The following is a 21,094-nucleotide window of genomic DNA, read 5'->3' as shown; positions in this document are numbered from 1 at the left end:
TCCAGCAGGAAAGGGGACAGTGGGCAAGGCCATGTGGAGCTGCAAGAGGGGGACCTCCTGTGGTCCTGTCCTGCAAACAAACCCATCTGGATACCTGCTCCCCTCCCTGACCAAGCTGGTAGTCTTTGGGAGGTTTGTGTAAAACCCTTAGAGAAGATCTGATTTGGTGGGTCTGGACATAGGCACTGATAATAAAATCAGAATCTATTAAAGCACTGAACAGGAAATGCAGATTCATATTTGGTCCTTAGCAACCCCCCGAGGTTGGTGGTGCTATTTCTACACACCCATATTACAGATGAGAACACAGAGGTTCAGGAAGGCCTAGTCAGTGGCCTGTGCTCACTGGTCCATAAATGATGACTCTGAGAGAACTTGCTCCTGCAGCCTGACCTCTTATCTTTTGTAACTTCCAACAGTGTGGACCTCTCTTCTCACACAGCCCTTTCTGCTTTTCTTCCTCACCAGAGCCTCAGATAATGGCAGCCCAGGTGGTAAGTTACCCCACTTTCCCAACGAGAAGCCAACAGTGAGCCTAAGAGTCAGAGCCTGAGATCCCTGGGGACCAGAACCCAGGGCCTCCTCCTGCAGGCCTCCCTCCACCCCTCTAGAGCCTCTGTAATTAGATTCCTGTCCTGAGATGGGTGTTTGTCCCCATGAGCATCGCTGGAGAGAGCGTTCTTTATATGCTGTAGATTTAGTGGCCACCAGAGGCCGATCAGAACATTCACACACTCACCCACCCACACCTCACAGCTAGGTTACCAGCGAGGGGCTCTTCTCCTCCCCTCAGAACGGGGTCTTTGGGGAACCACTCTTCTGAAGGACAGGGACAACCTATTTCTCCTGCAAAGGCCAGCTCTTACAACTGCTAAGAACTGATCATTAAATTTTCAGGAGTTTATGAGCTATTTAATCACAAAACTTATATAAGCTTGCAATTGAGTAAATTATATGTAAAACAAAGGTAATAAATACACAAAATGATCATTTCCTAATTATTTTACTACATTGCTATTATCTGTGCCCTTGAGGTTTATGTCTATGTAGGGTGGGAATACTGTATTATGGTATTAACTGTGTAATATAATGGCAAATAGTATGTTATGCTACTGTGAGTCTCTTCCCCAGCTCCTGTGTGACATTATATTGGTGGCTTGAAATTGGTCGTGATGGGAATGTTCACACCACAGTGATCAGCAAACACTACAAATCAGGGCTGTTCCCTCCCACCAGCACCAGATAACTTGTTATTCAATGTTTATTTGCCGTCACACCACTACGCTGGTTAAGGGCAGTCAGGCTAAAAAGGTGGCTGTAGGGTCTTGATGACCTTCGAGCTTTGCCAAAGATCTGGATTTCCTTCTGCATAAGGAGTTAGGGTTCTTTTATCAGCAGACCAATTAGTTGAGTGATGTAGAGCATCTGACTCATTTCTCTTGTGTGTCTAACCTTCTGCTTGTCAGGTAGTCTGTCATTCAGCCAAAAGAACACAAGAGGGCTCAGTCTTGAATTCCAGAGATGCTGGAGTAGACAGTGTCTCTGGAGGCCTCCACACCCATTTGCAGCCCAGGCAGGTGCTCAGATGCACACGCGATTCCACACCAAGAAACGGAAGCTGAGCACTAAAAAGATTTAGGTCGGTGGGAAAAGGCCTTCCAGGCAGGGGAAGGGCAGTTTGGGCAGATGTCAGAGGTCACTTCCTGAAAGGACACTCGACTCTGTACTCTCTCTCCCCAGCCAGACAGCCAAGCCCTCTGCACAGATGCAGAAGACCTGTGGGGAGAACGTGCTGGCTCCTCATTCCACATCACTGAAATATTCTGGGTTCTTGCCCCAGCCCTGCTGCTGAGTCGCTGGGTGATTTAGGGCACGTCATCGCCCCACATGCCTGCCCCCCGGCCCTCAGGTTTCTCCTCTTCACCTCTCATTTCACGGCCAGCCAATGGTCTGAATCAGTAGTTGGGGAGTGGTTGATTCCATCCCTGTTACACTCGCCCACCTCTTCTAAAGGAGATGTTGTTTACCTGTTCCTTTCAGAGTCTGAGCAAATTGGAGCGCTTCCCTCCTCCAGCTGGGCCGCTCTCCACTTTCTGAGCCGAGGGTTGCTCAGCTCTGGATCAGCGACCAGACCAGCCGATGGGGTCAAGGAGCCCGGGAGAAGGAGGGGGCCACCTCCTGTTTAACCTCTTTCTCATCAGCTCACAGTGGTGTCATCTCTCTCGGCTGCCTGTGCTGGGGGCTGAGTCAGCCACAGCTGCCCACTGACTCCTCTGGGCTCTTTAGCAAGGCCTCAGGGTCATGGGCCAGGAAAGGCCAAGACTGAGTTGGGGGACAGGAGTCAGGTACCCCTGGATTAGCAAAGCTCTTTAAAGGAAGAGGATGCTGCTGTGATGGAAAACCTTAACCCTCCCTCCCTGTGGGGCTGCCTTGATTTCGTCTGTCTGGAACTTGGTCAAAAGGGTCTCAGGCCTGCCCTGCCAGCCAGTCCAGAGCCCTTCTCCAGTCAGAAGGATTGGGTCGCTGATGATCTGACTCTGGTCTGGCTGGCGCCAGGGAGGTGCGGTTGGGGCCTCTCTGTAGGCTAAAGAGCAAGGGCCAGTTTCTCCCAGGGCATCTCAGGACATCGTTTGCCGACGGTTGCTCAGCTGTGGATCAGCAACCAGCCGATGGGGTCAAGGAACCCGGAAGAAGGAGGGGGCACCTCAAGTTTAACCCCTTTCTCATCAGCTCACAGTGGTGTCATCTCTCTCGGCTGCCTGTGCTGGGGGCTGAGTCAGCCACAGCTGCCCACTGACTCCTCTGGGCTCTTTAGCAAAGCCTCAGGGTCATGGGCCAGGGAAGGCCAGGACTGAGTTGGGGGACAGGAGTCAGGTACCCCTGGATTAGCAAAGCTCTTTGAAGGAAGAGGATGCTGCTGTGATGGAAAACCTTGACCCTCCCTCCTTGTGGGGCTCTCTTGATTCCGTCTGTCTGGAACTTGGCCAGGAGGGTCTCAGGCTTGCTCTGCCAGCCGGTCCAGAGCCCTTCTCCAGTCCAAAGGAATGGGTCGCTGATGATCTGACCCTGGTCTGGCTGGCGCCAGGGAGGTGCGGTTGGGGCCTCTCTGTAGGCTAAAGAGCAAGGGCCAGTTTCTCCCAGGGCATCTCAGGACATCGTTTGTTTGCAGACTGGCCAGCGGCCAAGGCTTAAAGATGCTGGTTTTAAGGTTTGAAGAAGGTTCTGTTTTCTAGTAAGGCATTTACAGATTTCCTGGGGTTTGGGGGTGAGGAGTGGGGACAGAGCCGCAGTGCTTCAGCAGAAGGCTGCTGTGGAAGCCCTTCCCTGGTGGTGGTTACTCCAGCACAGAACAAGGAAAAGGAGACCTACCAGTCTTTGGGGACCAAGACAAGAGGGATGGGTAGTGGTGGGTTGAGTTTGTGGATTACAGACACCTCCCCCAAAGACAAACCTTTGAGGTACACACAGCAATGACTGGATCAAAGCCAACATGACCTGTTGCTCTACTTTCAAAGTGTAAACTCAATCCCACTACTACTTGCCATCTCCACTACCATCCCCAGGGTGTAAGCCACCATCATATTGCTCTCAGGGACCAGCACAACCTCCTCCCCTAGTCCCCATTCTCATCTCTCTGCAGACCAGTTTCCACTTGGATGACTTTTTAAAAATATGAACCAGACATTTCCACTTAAACGTATAAACCCTCCTATGACTTTCTCTCATTCCTGCACTAGAAACCGGAACTCCTTCCTGCTACTTAGAAACACTCCATGGGACCTGGCCCTGCCTGCAGTCTAACATCATCAGGGACCTTTCTTCCCCCTCAATGGCTCTGCTCTAGATGGAGTGGCCTCTCCTACCTTGAGAGCCTCTTCCTGCTGCTCCCTCAGAGTGGGGCACCTCCCCCAAGTCTTCATGCCTCCCCCATCCTTTCATTCACAGTGGCCACCACCACCTTGGCCATCCACCTCACTCATATCATCACCACCCAGTATAATCGACTCCAAATTGACTCCAAAGCACTTATGAATCTCGGAAATGTTCATTTGTCAACCCTCACTAGAATTTTAAGTTTCATGAGGCCAAGAAGCCTGAGGGTCCAAGGACAGTGAGTCGCACATAGTAGGTGTTCAAGAAAATACTTGTTGAAAGAAACGAGTGAACAAATGAATGAGCTGCTCAGGGACCTTTGGAGAAAGAAACTGTTTTATGCACATCACTGCCAGGGCTGCAGGCTAGGAAAGAAGGCAGAGTAGGCGGGGAGGAAGAAGGAATGGTGGGAGAGGGTGGGTGAGCTCCTCTAATTCTGTGTGGTGGAGGTCACATAGGGTGGAGTCATGAGGTGCTACCCTCAGCCTGGGCTTCCTTCCAGGCCTGGCGCACCTCGATCTTCACCTTGAAAGGTTTGATCTGCAAGACGAGACTGGCGTTGCCCTCCAGAGAGGGTAGCTTCCCATCATCCGGGATCTCCAGGTTGAACCTCTGCAGCAGCCGGGACATGAAAAGGAAGAGCTCCTGGCGGGCTAGCATCTCACCTACGCAGGAGCGGGGTCCTGCTCCAAAGGGCAAGTAGCTTAATGATGGCGAGATGAGTTGCGTCCCCGTGGGGTCCAAGAAGCGCTCTGCAGACACGAGGAGGTGTCAGCCAGGGCCAGGGCCAGTGTCAGTAGAGGAGTAGGGGGAGGACACAGCCCTGCCTGGGGAGCCCCAGTCTGAGAAGGTGGACGGCCTTATTTGGGGGGGGCAATCTTAGGAGAGATAAATGCCCTGCTCTCAGGTAGCCCTTAGTCACACAGAGAAGATAGAATATTCAGGAAGGATGAAAAGGTGTATTAAACAGATGAAAATGGCACCATCCAACAGGAGAGAGGGCCGACTTCACAGGAGACATATGCCTATAGGCCTTCTTAGAAGAGGAGGCTTGCAGTTGGTGGAAGGAGAGTGGGAAACCCAGCTGTGAAGAGTCTGGGGTGTCAACGAGTCCATGTCGTGGGAGTCAGGAGTCTTCTAGTAGGAAGCTTGGCAGAAGGGAAGCAATGCGGGAGAGGTGGGCACAGAGGGGGCTGTGTGGCTGGGGGGGCAGGACAGAACAGGGACTCACCGGGCATGAACAGGTCAGGCTGGTGCCACTCCTTCTCATTGTGATGCAGTGCCCACAGGTTGACCACCACGTCTGTGCCCTTGTCAATGGTAAGGTCGCCAATGCTGCCCCAGAGAGGGAGAGGAAAAGAGGGTCTGGAGTATTGTCCTTCCCCACCTGCTCTGCCTCAAGTCTCCGCGGTCCCTGCCCTGGGGAAATGAGTCCTTTGCTCCCTCATGCCCACTCCTGCATCTTCTCCTCAGCTTCTGCCAGATTGAATATGAATCCAGCCCTCTCTTCCTGACTAGCACTTAGGATGAACACTTGTGGGTCTGTTAGGGCCTGTGGGTGTGCATATTGAGCTGGTGCGTGTGTGCATGAGCGTGTGTGTGTGTTGCGGCTTTTGGATTGGGTAGGAGCACGTGTCTCCCAGGCAGCAGGCAGCTTCTGAGGGAGGTCAGGTCAATGGGTCAGTGGGTGTCAGTGGGTAGCAGACACACTGGTCAGTAGGGCTGTGGGTAGGATGATCGATTGTCAGTGGTTGACTGTAGGTTGACCAGCCAGCTGGAGCGGTCAGATGTTGGAGGGGGGACCAGGTGGGTTGGATGTTCCTGGGAGGGAAGGCACACCTGGAGTCAATGATAGCCTTGTGGGGGATCAGCGTAGGGGCCACAGGCCGGATTCGCAGCACCTCTCGGATGGTCGCCTCCAGCAGGACAAGGCGGTTCCGGTCACTGATGGTTGGGGTACGATTGAAACCTATATTCTGGTCAATGTCATCCTGGATCCTCTTCTTCAACTGAGGGCCAGAAGAGGGTGGAGGTTACCAGGGTGTATCAGCCCAGGAGAAGCAAAGGCTTAGAAGAATCCTACTGTCACATCCAAAAGGGGCCGGACCCTTCCCAGTGGTGGCTCTACAACCCCGGCTTTGCTTCCAGAAGATGGGGCAGCTCCATCCAAGGGCCAGAGCCAACCACTGCTTGGACAAAGGGTGCAGCAGCCCAGTCATCCTGCAAAGAAATCCCGAGGGTATTGCCTCTCCCTTTCTCTGGAGCAGAGGTGAGTGTGTCTGGGCTCAAGAATGCTTGGGAAGGCTCGGGTAGAGAGAAGCTCACCAGAGGATGGTGTAGCAGATAGGCCACAGTCCACTTTATCACAGAGGTGGTGGTCTCCACAGCAGCCCCGAAGATGTCGCCTATGGTAGCAAGCATGTGTCTATTTGAAAGCAGCTTTGAATCCTGCTCTGGGCCAGCATTGTTATTGTCTGCATTCAGCTTGGCTTGGATCAGTACGTGCAGCAAGTTAGTGATGGAGTCACTGGTGAAGTTCTCCTGGTTGGGTGAGATTAGGAGACGATGATGAGGAAGGAGCCCCATCTGCAACCCCTGCCATACTCTCACCCAGACTATAGACACAAAGGCTTCTCCCACTTGGACATGAGGGAGTGGAGTGAGGCTAGTCAGGACCCATGAACTTGTAGAAATGGAGAAAACACTGGGCCGTCTTTAAATTTGGTGGGTGGATGGGTCCCTTCTAGGATCCTCTCAGGTCCTCACTTCTCTACTCCTATTTATTAGTTAAGTCAGTTTTTATTGAGCACCTACTACATGCCAGGCTCTCTGCTAGGTGCTGGAGATCCTACACTGTCCCAAATGGACCCAACCCTGCTCTCCTGCCACTTTCCACCTAACTCGTCATCTCTTCTGCCCTATCACCTACCTGACATTTTTCAAGGATTTCATTCAGCAATTCATTTCGCGTTTGAACACAACCCTTCATCTTTTCCATGGCTTTGCTGGGGAAAATCTGCAAAGTGGAAATGTTAGATTCTACCTGTCCGTCCCTGGCGAGTTCCCACTCTAACCCCAACCTTCAGCCAGAATGGAAGGCAAGATAGGGACCCAGAATGGGACCATCAGTGAAAACCAGGACAATTCCAAACAAGGGAGAAAAGAGTCACCTCCACTTCCCCTTCCCTCTTCAATCAAACATCCAGCACTGATTGAGAATTTATGAGAATTTACTCAGTAGTAATGAGTCTGAAGCCGTGATTAAGTTGCTTTACTTTTGAAGCCTGTACTTTCATCTGCATGGGGATAATAAAACCCACTTCCAAAGGGAATGCATGATTAATGCATGCGGAGCGTTGGTACTGGCACATGGCATAAAGACTCTGCCTGCAATGCAGGAGACATGTGTTCAATCCCTGGGTTGGGAAGATGCCCTGTAGAAGGAAATGGCAACCCACTCCACTATTCTTGCCTGGGAAATCCCATGGACCGAGGAGTCTGGCGGGTAACAGTTTGTGGGGGACAAGAGTCAGACACGACTGAGTGACTAAACAACACCACCAACAACATTATCACGAGTATTAGAATGCATAACTTTAAAGCTACACCTCTTTCTGTAGAGAAGCAGCAAGGTTTTGAAGAGTCAGAGGAGGTAGAGGTCACTGTGATTGAGGTAGTCAGGAAAAAAGGTGAGTCTGGAGTGAACTGTAAGAGGAAGGAACTCGGGATACTATCAAGGTCTGCTGAGGTCTGCCCATAGGGCCTGGCCCCATCCTTACCTTCAGCGCAGGGAATGTGTCTAACACAACTTCCTTGCTCAGAACTTCCAGGATGCCATCACTGACATTTTGTATGGCCTTCAGGGCAGGATCCTCATTCTTGAAGGAGAAGTTGAAGCAGATAAAGCTGATTATGTTGGTTACCACCAGAGAGAGAGGCTCAGACAGATCTATGGACTCTCCATGCTGGGTGGCCAGGAAATCACACAGCACATTGGCTTCCTGATTAACTGAGGGGAGAGAGGGGTGTGAGGGAGGGAATTGAGCCATCCATTCACTCCCACCTCCACCAGTTCCATCTTAATCTAAGACAGAGCAGATGTCCAGTACGTGGCAGTGGTAGCCAAGAAAATGTGGAATGGAGGTACCCAGAACCCTCCCCCTCCCCAACCCTCTTCATGCTCCTGCAGCCCAGGGCCAGCCAGGCACTCACTGATCTTCTCTAACTTCAGGTTGCCATTCTTGAACAGGGCAAAGGCATTCAGTACCAGCTTCCGATGCAGCTGCCAGTGGGCACCATGGTCGGCAAAGGCAATGCCCTTTTGGTTGTCTGACAGGATGTCTAGAGTGGCCTTTGGAAAGCAGGAAAGGACATAGGACTTTGGACTCAGACACCGTCCACCCGCCCTCACCGAGGGGAATGAGGCTGGTACCTGTTGCACAGCCTCCTTGTAGCGCTCCCTGCTTCACTCCACCCTGACTGCAAGGCCTTGGTAGGACAGAACCTATGGCCTGACACTCCCAGCTCCAACAGAGAGACAGAGTGAGGAGAAAGAACAACCCTGAATTAGATTGTTCAGATCAATAACAGGGTGATGCAGCTGTGATGGGATGGACTCTCGAAACTTGCAGGAGCAGAGATTGAAGACACGCCAGGCCCCTGCCCTTCCCTTGGTCCTCTGGGGATGAGGGCTGCTAAAGGCACAGCAGCTGATCCCTCTTTAGTTCCCCGTTCCATTGCCAGCCGTGTGCCCACCACAGGGCCACATCGGGAGAGCGCACATGTCTTGTCCACCCAGCCTGGACTTGGGCCAAGCTGCTTCTGCCCAGAGGACCCCCGAAACTATACAGGTCCCCCCAAACCTCCCCTCTTCTATCCCTGGATCTGCAGGCCCCATCAGACTAGCCGCCTCCTTCCTCTGCCCTGGAGAGAAGAAGCCCAGCAGAGATGGGAGACAGTAGTTGGCCTACAGGCCAGGCCGACTGGCCCAAGGAAAGAAGAGTCAACCCTTGGTCTGATCAAAGATGAGCAGCCAGGAGGCCTTGCCTGGGACGTTCAAGGGAGTACTGAGCAGCCAGGTGCTGTGTCGGAGGCCGGCAGTGTTCCTGGATGACTAGCTCCCACTCCCTTCTGCCCCCAGGAGCAAACAGTAAGCTCGACAGTTTGAATCTTCAGCATCTTCCCTGAAAGTGCTCCCAAAGGCAGCTCCCCAGGGCTGGGGCAGCTTGAGGATGCTCCAGGGAAATAGTGATCCCAGCCCTCCAAGAATCAGGGTACTTCTCCCTTACAAGTTTTTGTGGAGGACAGGAATCACTAACCCGTTTTCCATGTGAACAGCGTTCATCAAGGCTAGTTATTGAGAACTTCCAGCACTGGGCTAAGTGCTTTACATACACTCTTTCAGTGAATCATGGTAGTCTAGGCTCAGAGAGCTAGACTCTTGGGCTTCCCAAGCGGCTTAGATGGTAAAGAACTTTCCCGCAATGAGTGAGACCTGTGTTTGATTCCTGGGCCAGGAGGATCCCCCAGAGTAGGAAATGGCAGCCCACTCTAGTATGCTTGCCTGGAGAGAGCAGTGTGGTGGGCTAGTCCATGGCATCGCAAAGAGTTGGTCAAGACTGAGAGGCTCACACTTTCACTTTTTCAGCTCAGAGAGATGATGTTGTAAGGGCTCCCTGACCCCCTCTAACCACCACCCCCACCCTGTCCCACCTCCAGAGAAACCCAGAAAATAAAGTCTTCCTTTAATTCTTCCTGCCTAGTTTAGAAGCTGGGTGAGGTCTGAGGGGTCACTCCCCACCCACAGCCCCACCAGTCTGTTTTTGGAAGAATCACAGGTTGCTGGACCTGGAAGGGGCATTGCAGGCATGGCCTTGGCTGAAGAGCTCAGCGTGCCCAGGAGCTGGTGAGGGGAGGGATGAGAGGCTTGCTTACCACTTTGGGACGCCCAGAGAATTCCTTGCCCTTCTTGAGAAGCACCTCCCTGGCCAACTGGTGGTGTCCAATCATCACAGTAGTCTTGGAACCCAAACGAAAGGAATAGATGGGGCCATATTTTTCCTGCAGCTTGAAGAAGTTCTCGTGCTGCTGGCCACGTCTGGGGAGGAACGGCAGGCTGCCCACCAGGGGCAGGGATGGGAGGCTCCTGGGGTACTTGGCACCAGAGCGCTTGCTCTTGGGCCAAAATAAACAGGCGAGGGTGAGCAGAAAGACAGCCAAGAGCGCCCACATTGTGTCCGGGTGGCAGCAGGCAGGACAAACAGCCGTGGAGTGGCTTCAGCCACCTTAGGGTGCAAGAAGGCCTTTTTAAGGGCTCCCCTGACCTTCACCTTGACTTTATGTTATTGCTCGCCTTGTGGAAGTTTATCCTGGAGCACAGCCAGGAGTCCTCTCCCAGAATGGGGAGGGGAGAGGAGGCTTCTTTAAAAAGCTGGCTCCATGCCAGGGCAAACCCCTAGGGGAGGGGCTAGGTAAGGGTGCAGACAGCTAGTCCCTGTCCCTTGCTCACTGTCCATCAACGTCTCCAGAGTGGGCCAGAAGCAAATGGTATCTGGGTCAGGAATCACGGCTCGGGACTCTCTGTTTTGAAATCACAATCAACAGACAGCTATCCACTTTTATCAGCTGAGGATAGTGAGGCCCCCCAGGGTCAGGCTTGTATCAAGTCACACAGATGGTGATGACAAGAATCCAGTTCTCTTCATTCTTCGTTTGCTGCTTTTGCCAGGGAGAGTGAAATCCTTGGGTTGAGAGCAGGGGCCCTAGAGTCAGATGGGTTTGGGCTCAAATTCTAGCTTAACCGCTTTCTAGCTATATGACTTGAAAAGTTTTAGTATGTTAAAGTATACATAGCATAAAGTTTACCATTTTGAGTGTACAATTCAGTTGCATTGAATATACTTCACAGTGTTGTACAGCCATCACCACTGTCTACTTCCAAAACTGTTTTCATAACCCCAAACAGAAAGTATACCCAGGAAGCTGTAACTCCCCCTGCCCCCTCCCCCCAGTCCCTGGTAACCTCTAATCTGTCTCTGTGAATATGCCTATTTCACATAAGTGGAATCATATAACATTTGGTCTTTTGTGACTGGTTTGTTTCACTAGGCATAATGTTTTCAAGGTTCATCTACTTTGTAGCATACGTCAGAACTTCATTCATTTTCTAAATATTTGTTTATTTGGTTGTGCTGGGAGTTAGTTGCAGTACTCAAGATCTTCAGTCTTCATTGCAGCATGTGGGTTCTAGTTCCCTGGCCAGGGATTGAACCTGAGTCCTCTGCATTAGAAGTGTAGAATCTTAGCCACCGGACTACAGGGGAGGTCGCCTTCATTCCTGTTTATGACTGAACAATATTCTATTAAGTGGATATCCAACCTTTTGTTTGTTCATTCATCAGTTGATGGGCACTTCGATTGTTTCCACTTTTGGCTACTGTGAATAATGCTGCTATGGACATGGGTGTTCATGTCCATAGCATATACATAGTATCTATTTGGGTCCCGGTTTTCAATTTTTTGGGGGGGGAGTAAATACCTAGAAGTGGAATTGCTGGGTCCTATAGTAATTTTATGGTTACTTCTCTGTTTTAAATTTCAGTTTCCTCCTCTATAATGGGAATAATAGTGGAATATACTTTTTTTATGTTTAATATTCATTTATTTATTTTTTAATCAGTTAATTTACTATTGGCTTCCAAGACCTTAACTTTTCAAAAATCGTTTGTTCCCAACGTTAGTGTGGACGATGCTCTTGCAGGATGCCTTTCCTTTTGGGTCTTAGACAGGTAACGGAACAGGTGGTCCGGGGATTGGGTTTGGAAAGGGAAGGGGGTGGGAGCTTATTTATCGCACTACTTCTTTGGGTGGAGGGAGCCTTTTAGAAAATGTCTTGCAGTTACAGCAGGCCAGCTCCTTACAGAATTTTCCAGGCTTTTCTTCCTGCTTTCTAGTTGCTCCCTACTCCCCCGGCCACTGGGTTCTTAACCCCCCTGTAGCCCTGAGATCTTGCTGGGGTGTCTGTTCTGATTTTCCATTACACACCGTAAAACCATTGCCAAAGCCTTAGCGAGGAAACAGTTGAGGGGTGAGGCCGGGAAAGGGAGAGGCAGAGCAGGATTCCTGATCAAAACCCCTTTTATTCCTTCTCCATTTTGATTGGGTTAGTTAGAAGAGATTTCTTCACAGCTCTCTGCTTCTGAAGAGATTCTGAGTTGGGGTGGGGGGGCCTTCTTTTAAAGGGAAGGGCTCCTTTTAGAGACTTTCTCCTTTTAAGCCTGTGGTCAGGGCTGTGGATCTGAGGGACGTCCTGAATGTCTCAGAGGGGTGGGAGTGGGACTGACCACATTTTGGTCTTCCTGATCGATTTTTCAAAGCCAGCAGACCCCTGTGGCAGAGACTTGATTACTTTGCGAGCTGCCGTTTGAAGTAGGGGCGCTTGAATTATAGCCGGTAACCTAGTGTGGAATGAGAAAACAGTAGCGACCAACTGCGGTCTTCTGAGAACACAGCTGTTGCCAACTATTTGTTCCAGGGCTTCTGAGATCAGGCCACCCCCGCCCCGTCTTTGGTCTGAGAGGCATGTCTGTATCGGCATGTGTAGCTGTAATCAGCAGCGGCTGTAAGCTGGGGTGGGGACAGACACACACTCTTCTGCTGCCTGTTCCTGGGTGAGAAAAAGCCACAGATGTGATCAAACCAGAAGTCTTAGAAAAGAAATATATATGCTGCTAAGGACTGCTGGTTTAACCTCACTCTTAGAAAAGGGCTAGAGTGTCCCTTGGGTGGCCTGGAATTCTTCTCAAAGTAAGCTTTTCTGAAGAGCTCCACACGTTCTATTACTGCTTTTGTTAATGTTCCGAGTTCCTTTGATGCAGAGATAGGAGGAGAGGGTGGGGACCCTATTGGAACACCTCCTCTGTCCCTCAGGAAAGGCTGTCCTTTTGACTTGTGGGCAGAGTAAGCCCTGGCGAGGATTTTGAGCAGCGTTGGAAATAGGAAGCATCTCCTGCTATGTCAGCAGGCGGGGAATAGCAGCTGGAAACTGCCTGATACAGTGGAAAGAGTAGGACTAGGGAGCCAGAAAGACCTGCCTCTGTATCTTGGCTCCCCTGCAGGGTCTCAGAGGCTGCATAACTGCTCTGAACCTTGTCTTGAAAATGATAGAAGCTACTGGAAGAGTTATTGGGAGAATTTGACAAAAGAATGTATCTAAAACACTAGCACTTTGGCTAAGTGAGAGTAGGCATTTAGTAAAAACGTAAGGAAAGAGGAAGCTAGAGGACTGGTTTCTAGACAGAGGTGGAGGATATAATGGCAGGAGCTCTTGCCCTGGGATTTGGACATTGTTTGTTGACTGAGACTTGGGAGGCCATTGCTTACTGTAATCTGTACTATAGTAATTACTATAAGCTGTACTCATGTCCAGTAACCTCCGCACAGTTAAGTGAGAGGATGCAGAGCTGGGTGGCATGGCGTGAAGGACTGGGGTGGTTGTGGGGAGCATCTCAGAGGCTGCACAGCAGGGGTGCCTCTAGGTTCTTGTTTCTGAATGAGTTCCTGATAGAGGGCTGGACTTGAGGACCTGCTGAGGCCCTTTCTACCCCAGCCTTCTGTGATTCAAACTTTGCCTGGGAAAACCCTGAGTATCTTTGGTAACATAATTTTGTGTATTTCTAGTATTTCTGTGTCTAACCGTGAAGCTGTGTTCTTTATTGGAGCCATGTAAAAGCCAGCCTTTTAAAAATTACTTGGTGATAATTCTGTTTTTAGAAAATGACACAAAACATGTATCCTGTTAGTCTTTATCATACATTATAGATATAGATATATATACACACACACATATATATATGCTTTCATATATTATTTCCCTCTCAATACACGTAACACACCTATCTTATGTGGATTGTGATTCTGGTTCTCTGGTAGTGTGTGCTGAGACTTACAGAAGGTAAGCCACTTGTCCAAGGTTGATCAGCTAGCTAGGGAGACGGTCATTAACGTTTATTTGTTTTTGGGGTTTTTTTTGCTTGTTTGTTCTGTTGGTTTGTTTTGTTTTAAAACTTTTAAACCCAGGTATTTTCATTCCAAAGCCTGGTGTTTTCCTTGCTATCTACCAGTGTCTATGAAAGTGGAGTTGGATTAATGCATTGCTCCCGCTGGGGCATATTTTCTGAAGTTTCTTTCTAGGTGGCCCAGGTACCAGATGAGACACATGTCTCTGAGTGCTCTTTTGCATTTCTCATGCACATCGCATCTACTGCATAATTCCACTGCACTTAATGAACGTGGACCTGGCACAAAGGATAAATAAAGCACCATGCTTATCTCCTAGAAATCACACTCTAATGCAGTAGTTCTCATATGCATAAAAATCACCTAGGAGTTGGGTGATTAGAATATAGATTCAGTAGGTGTGGGGCCAGGGCCCAGGAATCTTCATTTCTGTTAAGTTCCCCAGGTAGTTCAGACCTGGTAATATCTAGCCACACTTGGAGAGATTCCACCTCAACTTGGCCCACACCCCTCACCTCCTTCCCTGCACTTTAGTAGCTTGGATATAATTATAAGGGAGTGTGCTAAGCCTGATCTGAGGCTCCAAGGATGAGTAGGAGTTTACCAGACATATGAGCTGGGGAAGGAGCATTCCAGACAGATCAGGTTGGGAGTGTTTTTGTTTTCTCCTGCAGATGAGAAGCAACACTGTCATCTGTGAGTCCTGGTATTAGGTATGCCTGAGATAAGACAAGGACCTTGCTTCAGCAAGTATTGATGTCCTTTATGACGCAGAGAAGGAAGGAAAGCATGAGGGGCCTCAATCTAATGATGAATGTGGCATAAATTCAGTGTCTATAAAGGGCAGCTAGGCCTTGTTGTTGTTTAGTCGATAAGTTTTATCCTGCACCTCTGACTCTTTTGCAGCCCTAATGGACTGTAGCCCATTAGGCTTCTCTATTCATGGGATTTCCCAGGTGAGAACACTGGAGTGGGTAGCCATTCCCTTCTCCAGGGGAATCTTCCCAACCCGGGGATTGAACCCATGTATCCTGCATTAGCAAGCAGATTCTCTACCACTGAGCCAGCAGGGAAGCCTTAGTCTGTGTTAGTTCTTCCAGTTAAGGGACAGTTAAGACAACCCCCTGGAAGCTACAGGGTTAACTAGAGAATAGTATTTTTGTGCTTACTGATGCTGAAGATCTGAAGAGTATCACCTGCTGTACCTTTGGGCTGTGGCACCACATGGCATATTTTAGGTATAACATGTAGTTGAGTATGCCATCCCTTCATTATCTGGCAAGATCAGAAAATGAGTTTTCTGGTTAAGAGGGAATCTATCCTGTATAGCTAGCAGATGAATTACTGATTTTCAAAGGACAAGATTACAACAGAATGTTCTTGGTCTGCTGATTTGAATGAATTCTATTTCATGTTTAATTCAGAAGGTATTGATTTTATAATGCTGGAAATTCTTGTGACCAACATCTCTATCTGAGAAGTATTGAGCACCTGTTCTACTCAAAGCATGTTGTGGATACAAAGGGGTAGAAACTTTATCCCCGTCCTCACAGGCAGGGGGCGTAGAACAAGCTCACAGATGATGGAACTTGAGGCAGGTGGCGGTGAGGGACATTAGGAACAGAGTAGTACGGTTCAGAGGTGTGGAAAGGTGGCTTTTGCAGGTGGTCCTTTCCACAGTCCAGTGGTCTCAGTTGTCACACAGTGGGTGTGGCGAAGGACCAGTGCGAGTTCTAACTGCAGAAATGCAGCCTAGATCCATCAACACAATAATTTATATTCTGCCCCTCGAATGTTGCCTTTCTCTAGGAAAAGTATCCCCTGGGATGTCCTTATTGATGAAGTGTGATGATCCCTGGTACTGAAATAAGTCATCCCCAGTGACGCTGCGGTGGGCCTGGGGCCTTTTCAGGCAGTGTGCCCTTCCCAGGTTGGAATGTATGGGGTAGAGGCACCGGGGGCTGTTTACTGTATTGTTTTTTTTTAAGATTTATTTGTTTATTAGCCGCACTGGGTCTTCGTTGCTGCGCGGGCTTTCTCTACTGGGGCTGAGCAGGGGCTAGTCTTCGTTGTGGTGGGTGGGCTTTCTAGAGCACAGGCTCAGTGGTTGTGGCACAGGGGCTTAGCTGCCCCACATCATGTGAGATCTTCCTGGAACAGGGATCAAACCCATGTCTCCTGCACTGGCAGGTGGATTCTTAACCACTAGACCACCAGAGAAGTTTTGCATTAGGCCCTTGCGTGGCCTGATGCTGAATATGACAGAGTAGTCGGAGTGTTGAACCCTAGTTACTCCCTGGACACAGTCAGAAATCTCCGGGACTCCCAAGGACAACACTGAAAGTGCTGTGATGGAGCCACAAGTGGGAGGGCATGCCCAGGGAGAGGGCTGAGGGAATTTGCTAACTTCTAATTTAACCCCTTCGCTGCCAGACATGATACTTTGATTGTTTCATCATGACAGCCACCCATGTGGTAGGAGTTCTTATCTCCTTTCTCCTATGAGGCAACTGAAACTAAGAAGTTAACTCTTCGAGATCACAGAGCTCCAGTGTGGCAGTGATATCTCTAGAGGCAGATGTCCTCGGTGTTGTCCTGCTCTTGCATGTCATAGGTAAAGTTTCCGCACCAAATCTGCGGTCAGGCCCTGTTCTCTGTCTGGGACTGAGTGTCCCAGTCACCATTACTCTCCTGTGTGGGCTTCTTTATCTTTGATACCAGGTTTAGGACATAGTAAGCGAGACCCTGCTGGAAGGGAGCTGGCTTTATATAAGGCAGCAGACACCAAGGTAGCACTTGTTTGTACTACCAGAGGTGGAAGCTAAGATCATATTGGAACTGATTTGTAAAAGTCTGTGAATACTACAAGCGAGAGCTCCTTAGAACACCTCAGTTCCCTACTGTCACGTAACAGAAAGGGTGGTTCTCATCTAAGCCTTTCAAGTGACTTTTTTAAACACCCGCTCCCCCCCCACCAATCATCTCTGTTGCAAGAAGCTGCTTTTTTAGAGGAATGTGCTTGTTTTTCATCACATTTCTATTATGAAAGCAAAGAGAAACCAGCAGACTGGACAGTATCTCAGTGGAAAAGAAGAGTATATCTGCTATTTTGAAACTTTTATCTAGAATGGGGCCAAAGAAAACATTCACTTCCTCCAGTAATATGCCATGAGTTTGTTCCACCCCCTCCCACCCCTTTTCCTTGAAGAGGTAAATTTTAGTCCAGGAAAAGAGTAACATGGAGCTACTTGGGGGGAATAAAAACCAAACTGTGGTATAAAATTTCTTCCCCTGCTCTGACTCCCTAATACCTGGATGACAGTTCCTCCTTGGCACTAATCTTGATTCTGTTTGTTGATTTGTAGCGACAGTGAGTTGAAACAGCCCTGCAAATTTGACCTGGTTTAGCCATTTCTGTGCTTGCTCTGTAGCCATTGGTCCTCTGGGAAGGACTCAACTGGACTTGAACCTGGACCTACCTCAGGAGAGGCATCTGTTGCTGACAATGGAGATTCAATGCGATGTCACTTGCTTGACCTGTCTTGTTCTTTTAACTGAAAGAGATAGGAGGGGCAGTGGCAGAAAATACACATCTCAGGGGAGAGGGAGACAGGCTTTGAAGACGGACAGCTGGAGTGTGACACAGTGACTTCTTTTTCTGCAAGTGGTGAATTGTTTGCTGGGACTGAGTTGCACAGAAGACGTTGGTTCCCTTGGGCATTGCATCAAGGGATTCAGAGTATACTTTATTGTTTGGTTCTCTTGCTTAACACACGTGTTCTCAGGAGTTTCCACTGAACTGTGATGCGTGGTCTCATTGTTGGTTTCAAATAATATTGCACAGCCTATCCTATGGTTTTCTTCAAGGGTTTGGAAATCCTTGGGACACCCCCACACACACACAGGTAGTAAGTAATGTGAATACCTATGACCTCCCACTCTTTGGGGTGTGGTTCTGAGGAAGCCTCGGATAGGCTGGGATGGGCTGCCAACTAAAATAGAATGTGTAATCATTTCCCTGCCTTGAGAGTAAGATTCCGGGTTGATGGACCAGGCTCAGATTGTGCTGGGTTACTGTAAGCCCAGAGAGCCTTGGGTTGGTCTCAAGTCATAATGTGAAATCACGCTGCCACAGCCCTGGCGTAACCCTTGGAGGATCCCTTCATGCTGCTGCTTGTACAGCGTAGCTGAGAGGCATGGGGAGCATGGGGGAGGAACAGACCATGGGGATACTACATCGTCAAGTCACCAGGATGAGTACTTTCTGAAGGTTTTTGCGTATCCATCCTAAAGGAGATCAGTCCTGGGTGTTCATTGGAAGGACTGATGTTGAAGCTGAAACTCCAATACTTTGGCCACCTCATGCGAAGAGTTGACTCATTGGAAAAGACCCTGATGCTGGGAAGGATTGGGGGCAGGAGAAGGGGACGACAGAGGATGAAATGGCTGGATGTCATCACCGACTCGATGGACTTGAGTTTGGGTAGACCCCGGGGGTTGGTGATGGACAGGGAGGCCTGGCATGCTGCGATTCATGGTGTCGCAAAGAGTCGGACACAACTGAGTGACTGAACTGAACTGAATGCTTTGTTAGGTAGGTGCGATTGTGAGACTGACTTCACCCTTCTCTTAAGGAATTTACAGAGTGGTTGGGGAGCCCAAAGGACAATCAGCTGACAAAGATTGGATGAAACATGATTCTGCACTGAGTTGTGTGGTTCAGTTTGGCTGGAATGGTGGTTCTAAACTAAGAGCAATGTGTCCCCCTCCCCAAGGGACTTTTAGCAATGTTTGGACATTGTTGATTGTCACAACAACCAGCCGTGGGTGGAGTGGGGTGTTGATACTGGCATCTAGTGATAGTGGCCAGGGATGCTGCTTAACATCCTATAATGCACAGGAGGGTCCCCACAGCAAAGAATTATCTGACTCCAAATGTTAGTACAGTTGTCCATCAGTATTCACAAGAGTTTGGTTCCACAAGCCCTGCAGATAACCAAAATCTGAGGCTGCTCAAGTCCTCCATGTAAAATAACTGTGTACACTTGGCTTTCAGCATATGTAGGTTCTACATCTGTGGATTCGGCTCAACTGGGATTGATCCTGTGGTACCAACGGCTGATGAGCCAAGGTGGAGACAGGATGGGCAGAAAACTACTGCTGCATAGTGCATGGCACTCTGCTCAGGAGGCAGTCACAAGCCACAGGCCTCAGGGCGGGTGAACTGAGATGTTTAATAAAGAGGAAGGAAATACGGGTACTTTTCCCTGCTGCTTTCTAAGCAGTATGCATTATCTGCCCAGAAGTTTAGAATCTTAACATCTTGGTTGCCCCAATCAGCAGGAACTATGCCTTCTCAAGGACAGGTATAGAGTTTACTTTTTATGGCCAGTTGATAAGATCAAACCGTTTTGGAACTGATATTTTATCTCTGAAAAATCTGAACAACCACTCCACAGAAAGGTAGAATCTCAAAATTGCCCAAATATCAATAACTTTATACAGCTTAAAAAACAATCGTCGTTTAGTCACTCAGTCATGTCTGGCTGTTGTGACCCCACTAACTATAACCCACCATTCTTCTCTGTCCATGCGATTTTCCAGGCAAGAATACTGCTATGAGTTGCCATCTCCTTCTCCAGAAGATCTTCCCAACCCAGGGATGGAACCTGCATCTCCTGCTTGACAGGCAGATTCTTTACCATTAGCCTCCTGGGGAGCCCTAAAGAACAGTTAAGCTACAGTTATTTTAATAACAATCCGTATTTCAAGCTGGATGCCTACTGCTGTGGCCCTTATTGTTGTTGTTCAGTCGCTCAGGTGTGTCCGACTCTTTGTGAATCCATGGACTGCACCACGCCAGGCTTCCCTGTCCTTCACCCTCTCCTGGAGATTGCTCAGACTCATGTCCATTGAGTCGGTGATGCTGTCCAACCGTCTCATCCTCTGTTGTCCCCTTCTCCTCCTGTCTTCTATCTTTTCCAGCATCAGGGTCTTTTCCAATGAGTCGGCTCTTTGCATCAGGCGGCCAAAGTTTTGGAGCTTCAGCTTCGGCATCAGTCCTTCCAATGAATATTCAGGATTGATTTCCTTAGGGTTGACTGGTTGGATCTCCTTGCAGTCCAAGGGACTCTCAAGAGTCTCCTCCAGCATCACAGTTTGAAGGCATCAATTCTTCGGCACTCAGCTTTTTAATTGTCCAGCTCTCATATCCATACATGACTACTGGAAAAACCATAGCTTTGACTATATGGACCTTTGTAAGCAAAGTAATATCTCTGCTTTTTAATATGCTGTCCAGGTTTGTCATTGCTTTTCTTCTAAGGAACAAGCGTCTTTTAATTTCATGGCTGCAGTCACCATTCACAGTGATTTTGGAGCTCAAGAAAATAAAATCTGTCACTGTGTCCATTGTTTCCCCATGTGTTTCTCATGAAGGGATGGGACCGGATGCCACGATCTTCGTTTTTTGAATGTTGAGTTTTAAGCTAGCTTTTTCACTCTCCTCTTTCACCTTCATCAAGAGGCTCTTTAGTTCCTCTTCACTTTTCTGCCATTTGGGTGGTGTCATCTGCGTATCTGAGGTTGTTGATATTTCTCCCAGCAGTCTTGGTTCTAGCTTGCCCTTCATCCAGGAGGGCATTTCACATGATGTACTCTGCTGAGAAGTTAAATAAACAGGGTGACAATATACAACCTTGACGTACTCCTTTCCCAATTTTGAACCAGTCCATTGTTCCATGTCCAGTTCTAACTATTGCATTATAATCTATCTTTGATAACAGAAAAGGCAGATACTAAATTCCCCTTCTTCTAAATCATCTGATGTCTCTTTTAATCTTTAGATGTCAGGTCTTAAAATTCAGAAGGTTCTTTAAGGTTATTCAATCTCTTGAAGAAAGCCTCTGAATTCTGAAGATTTTAAAAAGTCTTGTATCTGTTCACACAGGGGTAACATTTTTAATGTAACCTTTGTTGAGGTAGAAGCCAGTGGTTTCCTTGAACTTTTTATTGGCAATAAATCTCTGTTACTGGTCTCTAGTGGAGGAGGGCACGGTAACCTACTCCAGTATTCTTGCCCGGAGAATCCCATGGACAGAGGAGCCTAGCGGGCTACAGTCCATAGGGTCGCAAAGAGTCAGACGTGACTGAGTGGCTGAGCACTGGTCTTTAGACAGTCAGGCACACGAGACAAGTCCCATTA

General features: G+C 48.9%; 1 protein-coding gene and 1 long non-coding RNA gene across 2 annotated transcripts; one reads left to right on the top strand and one right to left on the bottom strand.

Moving 5' to 3' along the window:
* Positions 1 to 4,191: 4,191 nt before the first annotated feature.
* On the bottom strand, positions 4,192 to 10,181 carry LOC145527225 (steroid 17-alpha-hydroxylase/17,20 lyase-like). The gene is made up of 8 exons (XM_081544843.1): positions 9,808 to 10,181; positions 8,086 to 8,224; positions 7,653 to 7,882; positions 6,803 to 6,889; positions 6,199 to 6,414; positions 5,713 to 5,882; positions 5,105 to 5,208; positions 4,192 to 4,625 (listed from the first exon to the last, which is right to left on the bottom strand). Exons 1-8 carry the CDS (start codon positions 10,102 to 10,104, stop codon positions 4,339 to 4,341), a joined length of 1,530 nt encoding a protein of 509 aa, XP_081400969.1. The 5' UTR covers positions 10,105 to 10,181; the 3' UTR covers positions 4,192 to 4,338.
* On the top strand, positions 5,202 to 19,147 carry LOC145527240 (uncharacterized). Its single transcript, XR_014069586.1, has 3 exons — positions 5,202 to 5,829; positions 6,025 to 6,142; positions 18,947 to 19,147. It is a non-coding gene; the product is annotated as an uncharacterized LOC145527240 (long non-coding RNA).
* Positions 19,148 to 21,094: the final 1,947 nt, after the last annotated feature.

The sequence above is a fragment of the Giraffa tippelskirchi genome, chromosome 2 (genome assembly GCF_054371585.1).
Source record: "Giraffa tippelskirchi isolate mGirTip1 chromosome 2, T2T-mGirTip1v1.2.pri, whole genome shotgun sequence".
Classification (NCBI taxonomy): domain Eukaryota; kingdom Metazoa; phylum Chordata; class Mammalia; order Artiodactyla; family Giraffidae; genus Giraffa; species Giraffa tippelskirchi.
Note: the sequence above shows the minus strand (reverse complement) of the source record. Positions and strands in the feature narration are given on the sequence as shown.

What these genes read in the sequence shown, in the direction of transcription:
- LOC145527225 (XM_081544843.1), bottom strand. Translation starts at nt 10,104, where the DNA reads ATGTGGGCGCTCTTGGCTGTCTTTCTGCTCACCCTCGCCTGTTTATTT. An exon ending in TCTCTGGGCGTCCCAAAGTG is followed by an intron (nt 8,225 to 9,807) that starts GTAAGCAAGCCT and finishes TGCTTTCCAAAG; the next exon opens with GCCACTCTAGACATCCTGTC. An exon ending in ACACATTCCCTGCGCTGAAG is followed by an intron (nt 6,890 to 7,652) that starts GTAAGGATGGGG and finishes TCCACTTTGCAG; the next exon opens with ATTTTCCCCAGCAAAGCCAT.